Source organism: Apteryx mantelli, chromosome 2 (assembly GCF_036417845.1).
Source record: "Apteryx mantelli isolate bAptMan1 chromosome 2, bAptMan1.hap1, whole genome shotgun sequence".
In the NCBI taxonomy this organism is placed as follows: domain Eukaryota; kingdom Metazoa; phylum Chordata; class Aves; order Apterygiformes; family Apterygidae; genus Apteryx; species Apteryx mantelli.
The window spans coordinates 160,719,958-160,732,092 of NC_089979.1; the positions used below are offsets into that span (position 1 = coordinate 160,719,958).

General features: G+C 52.1%; 1 protein-coding gene across 1 annotated transcript; it reads left to right on the forward strand.

The window, feature by feature from the left end:
- Nucleotides 1–991: 991 nt before the first annotated feature.
- On the forward strand, nucleotides 992–11,916 carry SHH (sonic hedgehog signaling molecule). Its single transcript, XM_067291946.1, has 3 exons — nucleotides 992–1,524; nucleotides 6,315–6,576; nucleotides 10,055–11,916. The coding sequence occupies exons 1-3, from the start codon at nucleotides 1,216–1,218 to the stop codon at nucleotides 10,777–10,779; spliced, it is 1,296 nt and encodes a 431-aa protein (XP_067148047.1). The 5' UTR covers nucleotides 992–1,215; the 3' UTR covers nucleotides 10,780–11,916.
- The last annotated feature ends 219 nt before the right edge of the window (nucleotides 11,917–12,135 follow it).

Genomic DNA, 12,135 nt, shown 5'->3' on the forward strand with positions numbered 1-12,135 from the left:
ACTTGCCACGCTGCATGAGATAACAATTAATTTAACATTAAACTTATCCCCTTTCCATTCACTTTGCTTGGATCGATCTCTGTTAATTGTGTTTGCGGATGCTTTCAACACTATGCTTTTCTTAAAAACTTAATGACACCCCGCAAGGAGGTGTAAGAGTCTAAAACGCTCCTCTTTGACTTCGACCAAAGAAACAAAGAATATAGCCCCAGCATGCTCAGGGCACCATCTATTTTTAATCAGGTGACTTTTCATGCACTTCTTAAGAGACAGCAATATTTTGAGCTGGGTGATAGTTCTGGTTAAAAAAAAAAAAAAAAAAAAAAAAAAAGTGGATCTCTCCATATTGCAGTTGTACAGAAGTCAAACACACTAACTTCATAAAACTGCCGTCTCGGACCAGACTTACTTTTCCCCTCCTTTAAAGCAATCATTTATCAGCTAAAAGGCGAATGTGTTTGAAAACGCAGGTCTCTATGAGGGAGAGCAATCTCTCTTTTCAGTGGGAAGAAACCTGTTACAAAGACACTTAGGTGGGTTCATTCTTAAATGGCTTTGTTTTTTTTCCCCGTGGGCTTTAATATTTTCCCAATATATTTCTATTTACATAGCTACTTGATAATTCGACATTTTATTTAATTGCAACTACCCTTAGAAACTTGACTTGCACTGAGGCAGCCTGCTAATCTTTTTTTTTTTCCTCCACAGAGGCATCTGTTACTCTTGCTGACAAATGTACCATTCTGCCAAGAAAGTTTTTTTAAAAAAACAGCATGTAATTGATGTTATCCCAAGAAAGCGCAATCTCCACCCCTTTCAGCTCCAAGCCCTTCAGGTAAAAGGAAAAAAAAATCTTTCAAGAATTTGTTGCCTTTTTGAGGGTTAAAACATCAGAAGACAAGCTTGTCTCGCCTTGGCCAATCAGGACTCGGCCCTGGCAGCTATAATATAGAACTAAAGGCAGACTCCTCTCACAAGCGTCTTGCTTTGCTACCATTAAAATCAGACCCTTTTTTGTCTCTCGATTGCTGTCTCCCGACCAAACTCCGATGTGTTCCGTTATCAGCGACCTAAAGGCTGCCATTCCAGCACCTGTCTTGATAGGGATCGGTGGATAGCACACGATTCAGAAAGCAGACAAGGACATAGGAGGCGAGAGAGCTCTAGAGAGACAGCCAGGGATAGGCACAGAGAGCTTTGAAGTAATTGGATTCAATGGACGAAATGCTGCTGTTGACAAGAATTCTCTTGGTGGGCTTCATCTGCGCTCTTTTAGTCTCCTCTGGGCTGACTTGTGGACCAGGCAGGGGCATTGGAAAAAGGAGGCACCCCAAAAAGCTGACCCCTTTAGCCTATAAGCAGTTTATTCCCAATGTGGCAGAGAAGACCCTAGGGGCCAGTGGAAGATATGAAGGGAAGATCACAAGAAACTCCGAGAGATTTAAAGAACTAACCCCAAATTACAACCCTGACATTATTTTTAAGGATGAAGAGAACACGGGAGCTGACAGACTGATGACTCAGGTAGAGCCACAGAGATACCTGTATTTGTGTTTGTTAACCTCTCTGAGCAATCCTAAAGGACGCATCTGTCTTAGTATTTTTGAAAGACCCCCCTTTCCCTCTCCCCCTCCTCCTCCTGCCCCCAAAACTCGGCTAGATTCCCCCATTGAATGTAAATACCATCTATCCAGACAAGTTCGCAGGGGCTGTAGCTGGAGCTATCTATATATTTGGTGGGGGATCTGTGTAATACTTACAGTCATAACCGTGCCATGGCGTTCCCTGTAACTTGGTTAGAGATTGCTGTTTGCATTTGTCCCCAAGGATGCACTTTGATCAAACGAATTGCATACAGCTCAGAGGACCCCAAGTGTATGGTGACCGCCAGGCCACTCACTCGTTATTACAAGCGTGGTCCTCGGTTGATACAACTGCTGACTTTATATTTTATTTTATTCCATTTCTTTTTTGTTGCATTTCATTTTATCCTTCATTATTTTTTTCCTTGCGATAATATTCTAAATTTAGTAGGCATGCAATCGTGCACTCACAAAAGGCAGCTGAAGCCGGATCGACCATTCCTCTCCTGATTCCGTATTATATAGCTCGTATTGCAATACCATCATTTGCAATTGTGCCCATCAGAGCGTAAATATATTGATATTTCTTTAAGGATGCTCGCCACCAGTGCTCTGGTACTTCCATATGGGAGGGACTTGCAACTTATCAGCATTGCATCACCTTCTGTTTTAAAAAATCTGATGGCACAAGGTTTACAACTGGGTAAATATTGGATCTCGGGTGGAATCAGATTGCGGAACCATTTTATGAAAAAAAAAGAACCTCTCAAAGAGTCACCTCATAATTATTATTCATGCTCACCAGAGAGCTCGGTGAAGTCAATTGCTCTGCCAATCCCGGAGTTTCTGAAACTACATGCAATCTAGACAGTGGAAATGGGTTTCCTCCAAATATAGGTCAACAGCGGTTTTTTAATATTAATACATTTAAGCCCCACCTTCAATGCTAGGAGAGAACTCGCCTGGAAGGACTAGGCGGGGAGTGGGGACGGGGGGGGAATTTCCCAAACTCTCCCCGCTCCTTCGGCCTGCTTTTCCGCACGTTTGCCGGGTCTCGCGGGGCGAGGGACGCGGCGCCGCCACCATCTCCTCCGACCACCTTAAATCGCCGCGTACCTAGGAGCGGCGCGGCGCGGCGCGCCTCTGCCACGGAGCCGCCGCCGCCGCCGCCGCCGCTGCCGCTGCTGCCCGGCCGGGCGCGGGGCGCGGGGCGCGGGGCGCGGGGCGCGGGGCGCGACGGGCGGCCCCGGCCCCGGCCCCGGCCCCGGCCCCGCGGGGGCCCCGCGCTCCTCCGCCCGCGCTGCGCGGCTCAGGGGCAGACGCCGCTCGCATTTTCAGCTCCACTTACTCCTCGCGGGTATCGATCGCAAACGGCTCGGATTGCAGCCCGTATCCTTTCCAGGCCGGCAAACGCCGCCGCCGCCGCCGCCGCCGCCGCGAGGGCAGGCGCATCCCTCCGCGCGCCGGCGTGCGGAGCGCCGGGTGCGCACCGGGGCGCGCGGCCCCGCGTGTGCGCGGACGGCCCCGCGGGCGCGGGCGCGAGCGCGGCGCGGCGCGGCGCGGCGCGGGGAGAAGGGGCCGCCGGGCCGCGGCGGGCGGCGCAAGGTGGGAGCGCGGCGGCCCCGCGGGGCGCTGCGCTGCGCGGCGCGGAGCAGAGCGCCTTTGCGCGGCGCGGCGCGCTGGCCGCATTAGCTGGCAGCGTGTGAACTTCTGACCTTCTGTCAACTTCCCTCAGACGAACGGAACGAAAACAAATACTTTTTCCCGCAGCGCCTATCGCCGTCCCTCGGACACAAAGGGCGAGGCGCAGGGGGCGGCGGCGGGCGGGGGGCCGCAGCGCCGCCGGGGACCCCAGGCGGGAAGGGGGGGGCAAGGTCGGGGCCCGAGCCCGGGGTCGGCAGCCCCGGGGCGCGCAGCGGGGCGCGCAGCGGGGCGCGCAGGGGCCGCCCCGGCCCGACCCGCAGCGCCCCGAGGTGCCGTCGGGCGGGCAGCGCCTCCCGCGCCGCCTTCCTCTCCCTCCTCCCCCGGGCCCGGCTGAATCCCGGCCTTTAACCGCCCGCTTCCCGAGCCCTTCAACCATGGAGAGATCTTCCCTCAAGAGAATTGTTAAACTCGCAGAATAGTTGCCGAATGCATTAGCCGCTAGTTAATATTAACTTAAGAGGGGGAAAAAACGCAAACAGAGCTCGGTAAGTCAGGTTCTCAACTTTGCAGGTGACAACAGCAGTTTGCTGAGGGCTCCCCCTTCCTCCCCCCCACCCCGGCCATTGGCTGGATCTGGGGCAGAGATAAGGAGGCCAGGGCAGTATGATAAAGCTGGAATTTGTATGGAATAAAATAGCAGTCTCGTGTAATGCAGGCACACAACCGGTGCGTGATGTGAGGAATTTAGAGATCAGCTTGGCTTTTAGGAAGCCCACCAGGTTGTTTACACTGACAGGTACCTGTTAAGTGTTTCCTTCAAGCAATTCATTTGTGAAGAGATTAGGAGCTGGCAGGAGAGGGCTTGTTGAACAACTTTGCCTCCACACAAAGCGTTAGTGGAGGCAGCCCTGCTGAGCTTCACGGTGGCTGAACAGAATTGGGCTTGATTTGTGGCACACGACCCAATGAATTAATAAATAGTCTGGGCTTCACGGCTTTTGACTCTGACAATCCCGCTCAGCCGGTATAAAAGGGAGGAAAGTCCTTTAGCAGGTCGTTTCTCCTCCTTTCTCTCGCCAGACGGGCTTTGGCTGGGGTCTGCGGGGGAAGGAGCCGCCGCCGCGGCCCCTCCGCGCTCCTCTCCCCGCCGCCCGCGCCCTCCCCGCTGCGATTTCTTTCCCCCGTTGCGAAGCGGCAGCGCTGGAAATCGCGGCGGAGCGCAGGGCTTTCCCCTTATCAGCAGCCAAGGCGTTTGCTGCTTCGCCCCTTTACCCCTGTAAAGCAGTGGAAGAGCATGTACATCCTTATTTACGTGCGGGGGAAAAATTATACAGGCTCAACTTCCTTATGCCGTTCAGCTTTTCTGCCGGGAACTTTGGTTCCGAAAACCAAACATCCAGCTCTTTCCATAAAGTGCTGAAGCCGCGTCAGGCTGTAGGCCATAGAGTCCAAAGTGACCTGACGATTGCCTTTTATATCTCATATCTTAATATGTATTGATGGAATTGCTTTTTTATGGCTGTTGTGCGTGCACGAGAACTTTGTTGTTGAGCAACCTTGTCACGTCCCTAAAAGTAGTAGGAATAATGGACGGGTTTTGCCTTTCTGGGAGCTGTGAAAAGGGCCTTTGTGGTGTGTTGTTTTACATAAAGGCAATATGTTGGGGAGACTTGTCCTGCAGAAGGCCAAACATCCTAGTCAGAGACCAGCAAAGGTTAGGGAATAGCAGCTTACAGCACCTTGCTGTGGCTTTACTCTACACTGATATTTTTAGCTGCATCAAATGAGCTGTATCGTGTATATTTGTGAGTAATTTTCCTCTCAGAAGAGGTGGGGAAAAAGTTGGGAACGTGTATTTTTCTAACTCTATACCTCCAGACAAACGCTTTGCAATGCATTAGGTGCTGATTTCCTATTTCTGGATGGCTGTGAGTGGTGGATCCTTTTCCCCCTACAACTGGTGTGTCCCTAAGCAGAGCTGATCTCTTCTCTCCCTGTGCTAAGATACGAATCGCCCCAAAGTTTCTGGATTTTCTTTAGAGCTCTTCACTCGCCGAGGCTCCAGCCTCCCCGCTTTTCTGCCCCAGCTTCCCCCCCCCCCCACACACACACACTTGCATCCTTAATTTGCCCAGACCCTCCAAAAGCTTCTCACCCAACAGACAGCACGGTGGTGCAAGGCACATTTCAGCTCTAAGGAAAGCTGAGGAACAGGCCGGTGGTTAGAGAAAGGAGAAGGAAAACCCTGTAGTGCTTCTCCATGGAGCTGGAAACGTTTCACTCCCTACAAAGAGACTCAAAGCCCGCATAGTATCCCCGCGCTGCTTAACGTCGCTCCTTGGTCCTCCCTTGCTTTTCATCTTCCCACTAAGAGCTATATTATGGTATGGATTTGCTCTGCTTTGTAGACGGGAGCGTGTACGTATGTTTAAAGCGGGATGAACGCTCCTCGCTCCTGCTGCTTTGAGGGCTATAATGAGTGATCCGCCAAGGAGGAGGAAAAAAAATTTAAAAAAAAGCCACCCCTCCCGCCAGCACATAAAGGCTGTTAACATGTATTGAGACCCCTTTCAACACGGAATTAAGCTGCCAAGGCGCGGAGAGGCATTCCGGGAGCAGCGGCGACGCGGGGATACGTGGCGAGTGTTTGCTCTCGGCAGAAACTCCGCTCCGCTCCCCCGCGATGGGGACAGGGCGCTTAGCGGCAGGAATTTGCTCCGGGACTGCACACTGCCACCCCACAGCTGGCTATTGGGGGGGGGGGGGCTGCCCCTCAGGCAGGTGCCTGCGGCGGGGGCGGCTCCACTCCAGGGGGTATTTGCGGTGTTTCGCCCCCTCCCCCCCCGTTTCACCCTCCTCCTCCTCACCTGCCTCCCCTTCCCTCCGCAGACACGTGGGAGAAGATGCTCAGCGCCGCGGGGGGGGGGGGGGGGGGGAGGGTCCCCCGGCGGCGCTGGGGGGCGGGAGGGCAGGATGCGGCCTCAGTACTGGGGTCCCCGGCGGGAGCGGGGTGCCGGGGGTCTGAGGGGGGGACCCGGCGGCCGCCGCAGCCCCCCCGCGACGCCCTTTCCCCGCGTGTCCCTGCAGCGCTGCAAGGACAAGCTCAACGCGCTGGCGATCTCAGTGATGAACCAGTGGCCGGGGGTGAAGCTGCGGGTGACCGAGGGCTGGGACGAGGACGGCCACCACTCCGAGGAGTCGCTGCACTACGAGGGCCGCGCCGTGGACATCACCACGTCGGACCGCGACCGCAGCAAGTACGGCATGCTGGCCCGCCTCGCCGTCGAGGCCGGCTTCGACTGGGTTTACTACGAGTCCAAGGCCCACATCCACTGCTCGGTGAAAGCAGGTAAGGGAGCCCGCCCCCCCGCCCCCCCCCCCGGCCCGGCCCCGCTCCCCGCTGCCGCCCCCGGCCCTGCCCGCCCCGTCGGGGCGCGCCCTGCCTCCCCGCCGCCTCCTGGGGACCGCGGCGAACGGAAGGACAGGGAAAGAAAAAAGAGGGGGAAAAAAAGGAGAAAAGAAAAGAAAAGAAAGGGCCCGGCCAGCTGCAGCACTTTTTGACAGCGTTTTATTTCGCTTGTTTGTTTGCCCAGCCTTCCCACGAGCGCTGCGCGGCAGCCACACACCCGTCTCCTCCCACCGTGGGATTTTCTGCTTTCTCCATCCAAAGAGCGTGTTCAACACAAATACTAGTGTCCGGCTCCAGCCGCCCCTTTGGCTGCACGCCTTACTCGCGATTGCTAATCTAGGAGTGAGAGCCGGCCGGGGAAATAAATAAATAACGTGGTCCCCTGCCTCCCTCGGCAGCCGCTAGGAAATTCCCAGATGTAGATAGATATATAATTTTTTCCCCTCCCCTCCCCTGTGCTTACAACGCCACACGCTGTCTCAACCCGGGAACAGCTCGCTCGCAAGAAATCGCCGACTCGCAGAGTTCATTTTCCCCGCACAACTTGATGCCTTTTTTTTTTTTTTTTTTAAGCAAAACGAGTTGGCGAGTGCCATCCAGGCTTCCCCACCTCCCGCGTGTTTGCTGCATGGCAGCTAACCCCTATTTTAATAGCATCTTTTAGCCAAGCAGCGCGCTAAAAGTGTCAAGAAACACTTGGCTGCAAAAGAAAATAATGGGCTCTCTCTAAATATATCCGTTTACCTCGAAACCAGGAGCCCCACACCAGTGAAACCCGCGCCAGAGCCTCGCCCTGCCCGTCTGCAACAGGGGCACAATCCCCTCCCCCCCCCCCTTCCTCGGGTCTAGCCTGGAGCTTCCCAGGGCTCATCCAAAGCGGCACCTCTCCTGGCCCATGCCGGCTCTATCCTTAGACCCCGATACTGCTTTTGTTAATCTCCCCCGTCCTTTCTAACCCAAAGGAGGCTCTGCAAAGCTCTCGGACTTGTAGTGATCCGAAATGGCCCTTTCAATAGCAAAGACAGGCTTTAGCTCAAGGTGTCTGATTGTGATGCACAATAACCTTATTGCGGGCGAACAACATAATCCAGCTCCATGTATATTGCATAGGAGAGGAATAATTCCAATCTACTCATTGAAATTCCGCACACACGGACTTTGGGGGTAATATGTAGTGCATGTCAGGCAGGGTCGTGTGACTGTACTAGGTGGGTTTCAAGAGAGCAGGCTCGAATTCCCCCGGCTCAGCCTGATTTCAAATTGGCCAAACCTCGTTTCATGACAGAGCATCTTATGAGAAGATTAAACCCTATAATTCCAGGCAGGAAGATTCTTTATCTAGATCTCTATTTGCAAAAAGTATGATCCCGGAGACTGGAATGCAAAGAAGAGTTCCCCCAAGGCCTGAATTATTGTCATCGGGACAGAGGAGGGAGAGGCAGGGGTGGTAAAAGGGACATTGATAATGCGCTACAGCAAGTATTTAGAGCAAGCTTCTACATTTAAAATTCAAATACACATCTTGAGTGCCTTGGAAAAGTGGCTCTGCTGTGCAAATAGTGCTTGGAAGGTCCTGGGTTTTTTGGAGAGTATGTGTGTGAATTGGCACATAGGGTTTCTGCACCTGAACAAATAGGGAGGGGGAGAAAAGGGGGGCGAAGAAGCTGGGAAAAAAATGGAAGTGTCCTCTCTTCCAAGAGTGTCTGCATTTATTACATGAATCAGAATGACAATGCTGATCCTTTATTGGATTTTAATTAGAGAACCCAAACAAGCACTGCTCAAAGAAGCAGATTTTCACACCTCTGCCAATTCACTGGCATGTTTGTAGAGCTGCTACACTACTAGATCTATTCATCAAGCCCCTGAATATGCAAACAAAGCTCAAGCCAGACCTTTACTTCGGGCTCGTACTAAGGTGTAGTTTGCTAGCGAAGGGCTCCACATAAAGCACATAGCTTGTTTGTTGCCATGTCCTCCCTGAAGAGGCCTGGGAGATCTTGCTGTTTCATTTCTGCAGAAGTGATAAAGTCGTTAGCAAATCAATAACATTCTAATTTTCGCCCTTCCTGTCCTTCCTGAGAAAGTCATTAGGAGACCCTCCGTGTTTATTTAAATCATAATAGCTTCAGTACCAGCCACAGAGGCAAAATACAAAATCCGACTGCCTTGAGGAGATAAATTGCTAGGGCCCTAAACTGGCATGCTGAGTAATGGGGAGAGACCAAGTGAAGGCCAGGGAGGGATCAGGAATGCTAGTAACTGTAACGAAGACCCTTGTTGCCGTGAAATTCCGTGGGCTATAATCCAACAGGCAGCAAAAGAGAGTTTTTAGGAATAAGCAGGAGTCACTAGGGTAAGTCAGAGACCAGTCTAGGAAATGGCAATGGTTCTTTCTAACTATAACGTACGCGAACTGGCCACATTTTTTTAGAGAATGTGCAAGAGAGGCTTTAGATTGCCGAAGTCCTGTGGCTATTTCTGCTTTGTTTAAACTTACTACTGTTCCTCCTGGCAGGCCTTGTAAGCCTGCAGGGCCTACGGTATTTAGTATCCGAAGCCTGAGGAGCTCCAGCAGCCGCGCACCTGTGCATAAAGGAAGGATGCTCAGCTCTGATGCAGGCATGAGGATGCCCTGGGACAGAGGGCAGGGAGCAGAGGCACCTGCTCCTACCTGGGTGGGAGAAGTGTGGGAGATGCTTTTGTGGGAAAAGGGAACACAGCATGGGTTGGAGGAGCACGCAGGTTGCTGGATGGGAACTCAGGAAATCTGGTGTTTCTTGCTGATGGCTTCCAAGGGGATAGCGTGCAAGTGAGCCTGCGTCTTGGTGCGAAGTCTCTCTCTCTCTCTCCTGCCCTTTGGTGTTTTCTGTCCTGAGGAGATACCCTCCTTTTGCCAGGGTTGCGTAGGGCTGTTGATCAGAATGTGCAATTCCAGAATTGCTGCTGGCACAGTTGCTATCCGAGAGGAAGAGAAACCTTGTTCCAGCAAAATTGTTCTGCTCTGAAAGTCTATGAATTAATCTGGCACCATGTGTCAGATGCAGAGCAAATAGGATCCAAGAAATGAATTATTCTGGAATAGCCTTTTTAGCTCTGGAATAGCTGAAACAGCTTGGCCAGTTTCCTTAAGCAGACTGCAGCCGTAATTCAACTGATGCAACTCCTCACCCAAAGGGGGTTAAGCAGCCCAGACGTTGCAGCGCGTTGGCAGGGAGGGCAGGCCAGGTCCTTCCCTGCGCCGGTTCAGTAAGAGCAGAGTGCACCCCTAGCCGAGGCTGGAGGACAGGCAAGGAGAAGCTCTCTCCCTCGGCCACCCGTGCCTCTCCCGCGGGTAGGGACAGCCCGGGAAGCGGCCCGCGCCTGGGCCAGGCGGGCAGCCCGGCGCTAACCCCCGTGTGCCTCTCTCCTTGCACAGAGAACTCGGTGGCGGCCAAATCGGGGGGCTGCTTCCCCGGCTCGGCCACGGTGCACCTGGAGCAAGGCGGCACCAAGCTGGTGAAGGACCTGAGCCCCGGGGACCGCGTGCTGGCAGCCGACGCGCAGGGCCGGCTGCTCTACAGCGACTTCCTCGCCTTCCTGGACCGCGAGGACGGCTCGCCCAAGCTCTTCTACGCCATCGAGACGCGGCAGCCCCGGGCCCGGCTGCTGCTCACGGCCGCCCACCTGCTCTTCGTGGCCCCCCAGCACAACCAGTCGCAGGCGGAGGCGGCCCGGAGCCGGGCGCTCTTCGCCAGCCGCGTGCGGCCGGGCCAGCGGGTCTACGTGCTGGGCGAGGGCGGGCGGCAGCTGCTGCCGGCGGCCGTGCACCGCGTGTGGCTGCAGGAGGAGGCCTCGGGGGCGTACGCCCCGCTCACCGCCCAGGGCACCATCCTCATCGACCGCGTGCTGGCCTCCTGCTACGCCGTCATCGAGGAGCACGGCTGGGCGCACTGGGCCTTCGCCCCTTTCCGCCTGGCGCACGGGCTGCTGGCCGCGCTCGGCCCCGGCGGCGGCGGCGGCGGCGGTGGCGGTGGCGTGCCCGCGCCGCCCGAGCCCGCCGCCGGCCTCCACTGGTACTCGCGCCTCCTCTACCGCATCGGCAGCTGGGTGCTGGATAGTGACTCCCTGCACCCGCTGGGCATGGCGGTGCCGGCCAGCTGAGAGGAGCGCCCGCCGCCCCGCCGCCCCGCCGCCGCGGGGACCCCCCAAAGGAGAAACGGAAACGGCAACGCAGAAACAAAACAAAAACCCTATTTAAAAAAAAAAAAAGAGAAAGAGAGAGAGAGAGAGAGAGAGAGCGCGGATTGAGACTTAAAGATAATAATAATAAAATAATAATAATAAAGTAGGACAGTCCAAAGTAGACTTTAAGGGAGACAAAGACCCCAGGAAGTTCTGTTCTGTTTAGTTTATAAATATATATATATTTTTATTTGTTCCTTTGTTTTGTCATTTTGTTCGTTGTTTTATTATTTTTTTTTTCCTCCTCTCCTGGATATTTATTTCTTTGGTATTTTGAATAGATGTTTTAAATGATATGAACCGGACCTTCAAGAGCCTTAAATAGTTTCTTTGATAATTTATTATCATGTGAACTGTACTCACAGGGGAAAAAAAATTATTTTGTGAGGCCAAGCAAAACTGCGCAGAGTCTATTTTTCTACATGTCACGTGTGTCCTGACTTTCAGAAAGCAAAATTCTGTACTTTCCCATCTCTCCATTACATTGCTCCTTCATTTCAGCAAGTCTAAAAAACAAACAAACAAAAAAGACAAACTTCATGGGGGTCCGTAAATTATATTTTTATACACAGAATTGTAAATTAGATTTTTTTGAGAGATCAATACTTAACTGAATCACATTTCGTTTTTTGAAATAGTGTAAAATATGAGAATATATTATTTTAATTTAAATAGTTTCAAATGTAACGTCATTTCCTGTATTGTTTTCCATGTCTCTTAAATATTTTGCTTTGTAAAGACACCATTTGGCCACGTTCATGGAAGTCAAGACTGTTACACAAACTTTTTATTTGCAAAAACCGTAAGAAACTTTGTTATTTTTAACTTCAAAAAATTTATTAGAAAATAATATTTTTTAAAAAACGCACATGGCGGCAATTCTGTGACGATGGAGATGGTAGTTTGTACAGAGGGGAGAAAAGGATGTTTTGCATTAATAAATTGAGAAATAACTGCTGTAAATTTACTAAAATGTATTTTTGAATATTTTGTAATAGTTTTAATAGTTTTATAGAAATAAAATGTGCCATGCACAGTCTGGTTAGTATATAATAACTAAGAGTTCCTGGTGCATCCCATTTTTTTCTTTTTCTTTTTTTTTTTGCTTATTGGTTTAGGAAACATAATACCTAAAGGAGTGCCCGTAATTTTCTTTAGATGTGTTGCTTTATGACTTTTAATTTTGATAGTTTCAGTGAGTAAACGAATACATCGCATCCGCTTTTAACCTTGAATCTGTTGTACTAACAGTAGAACCTCACTTATTTGCACTAA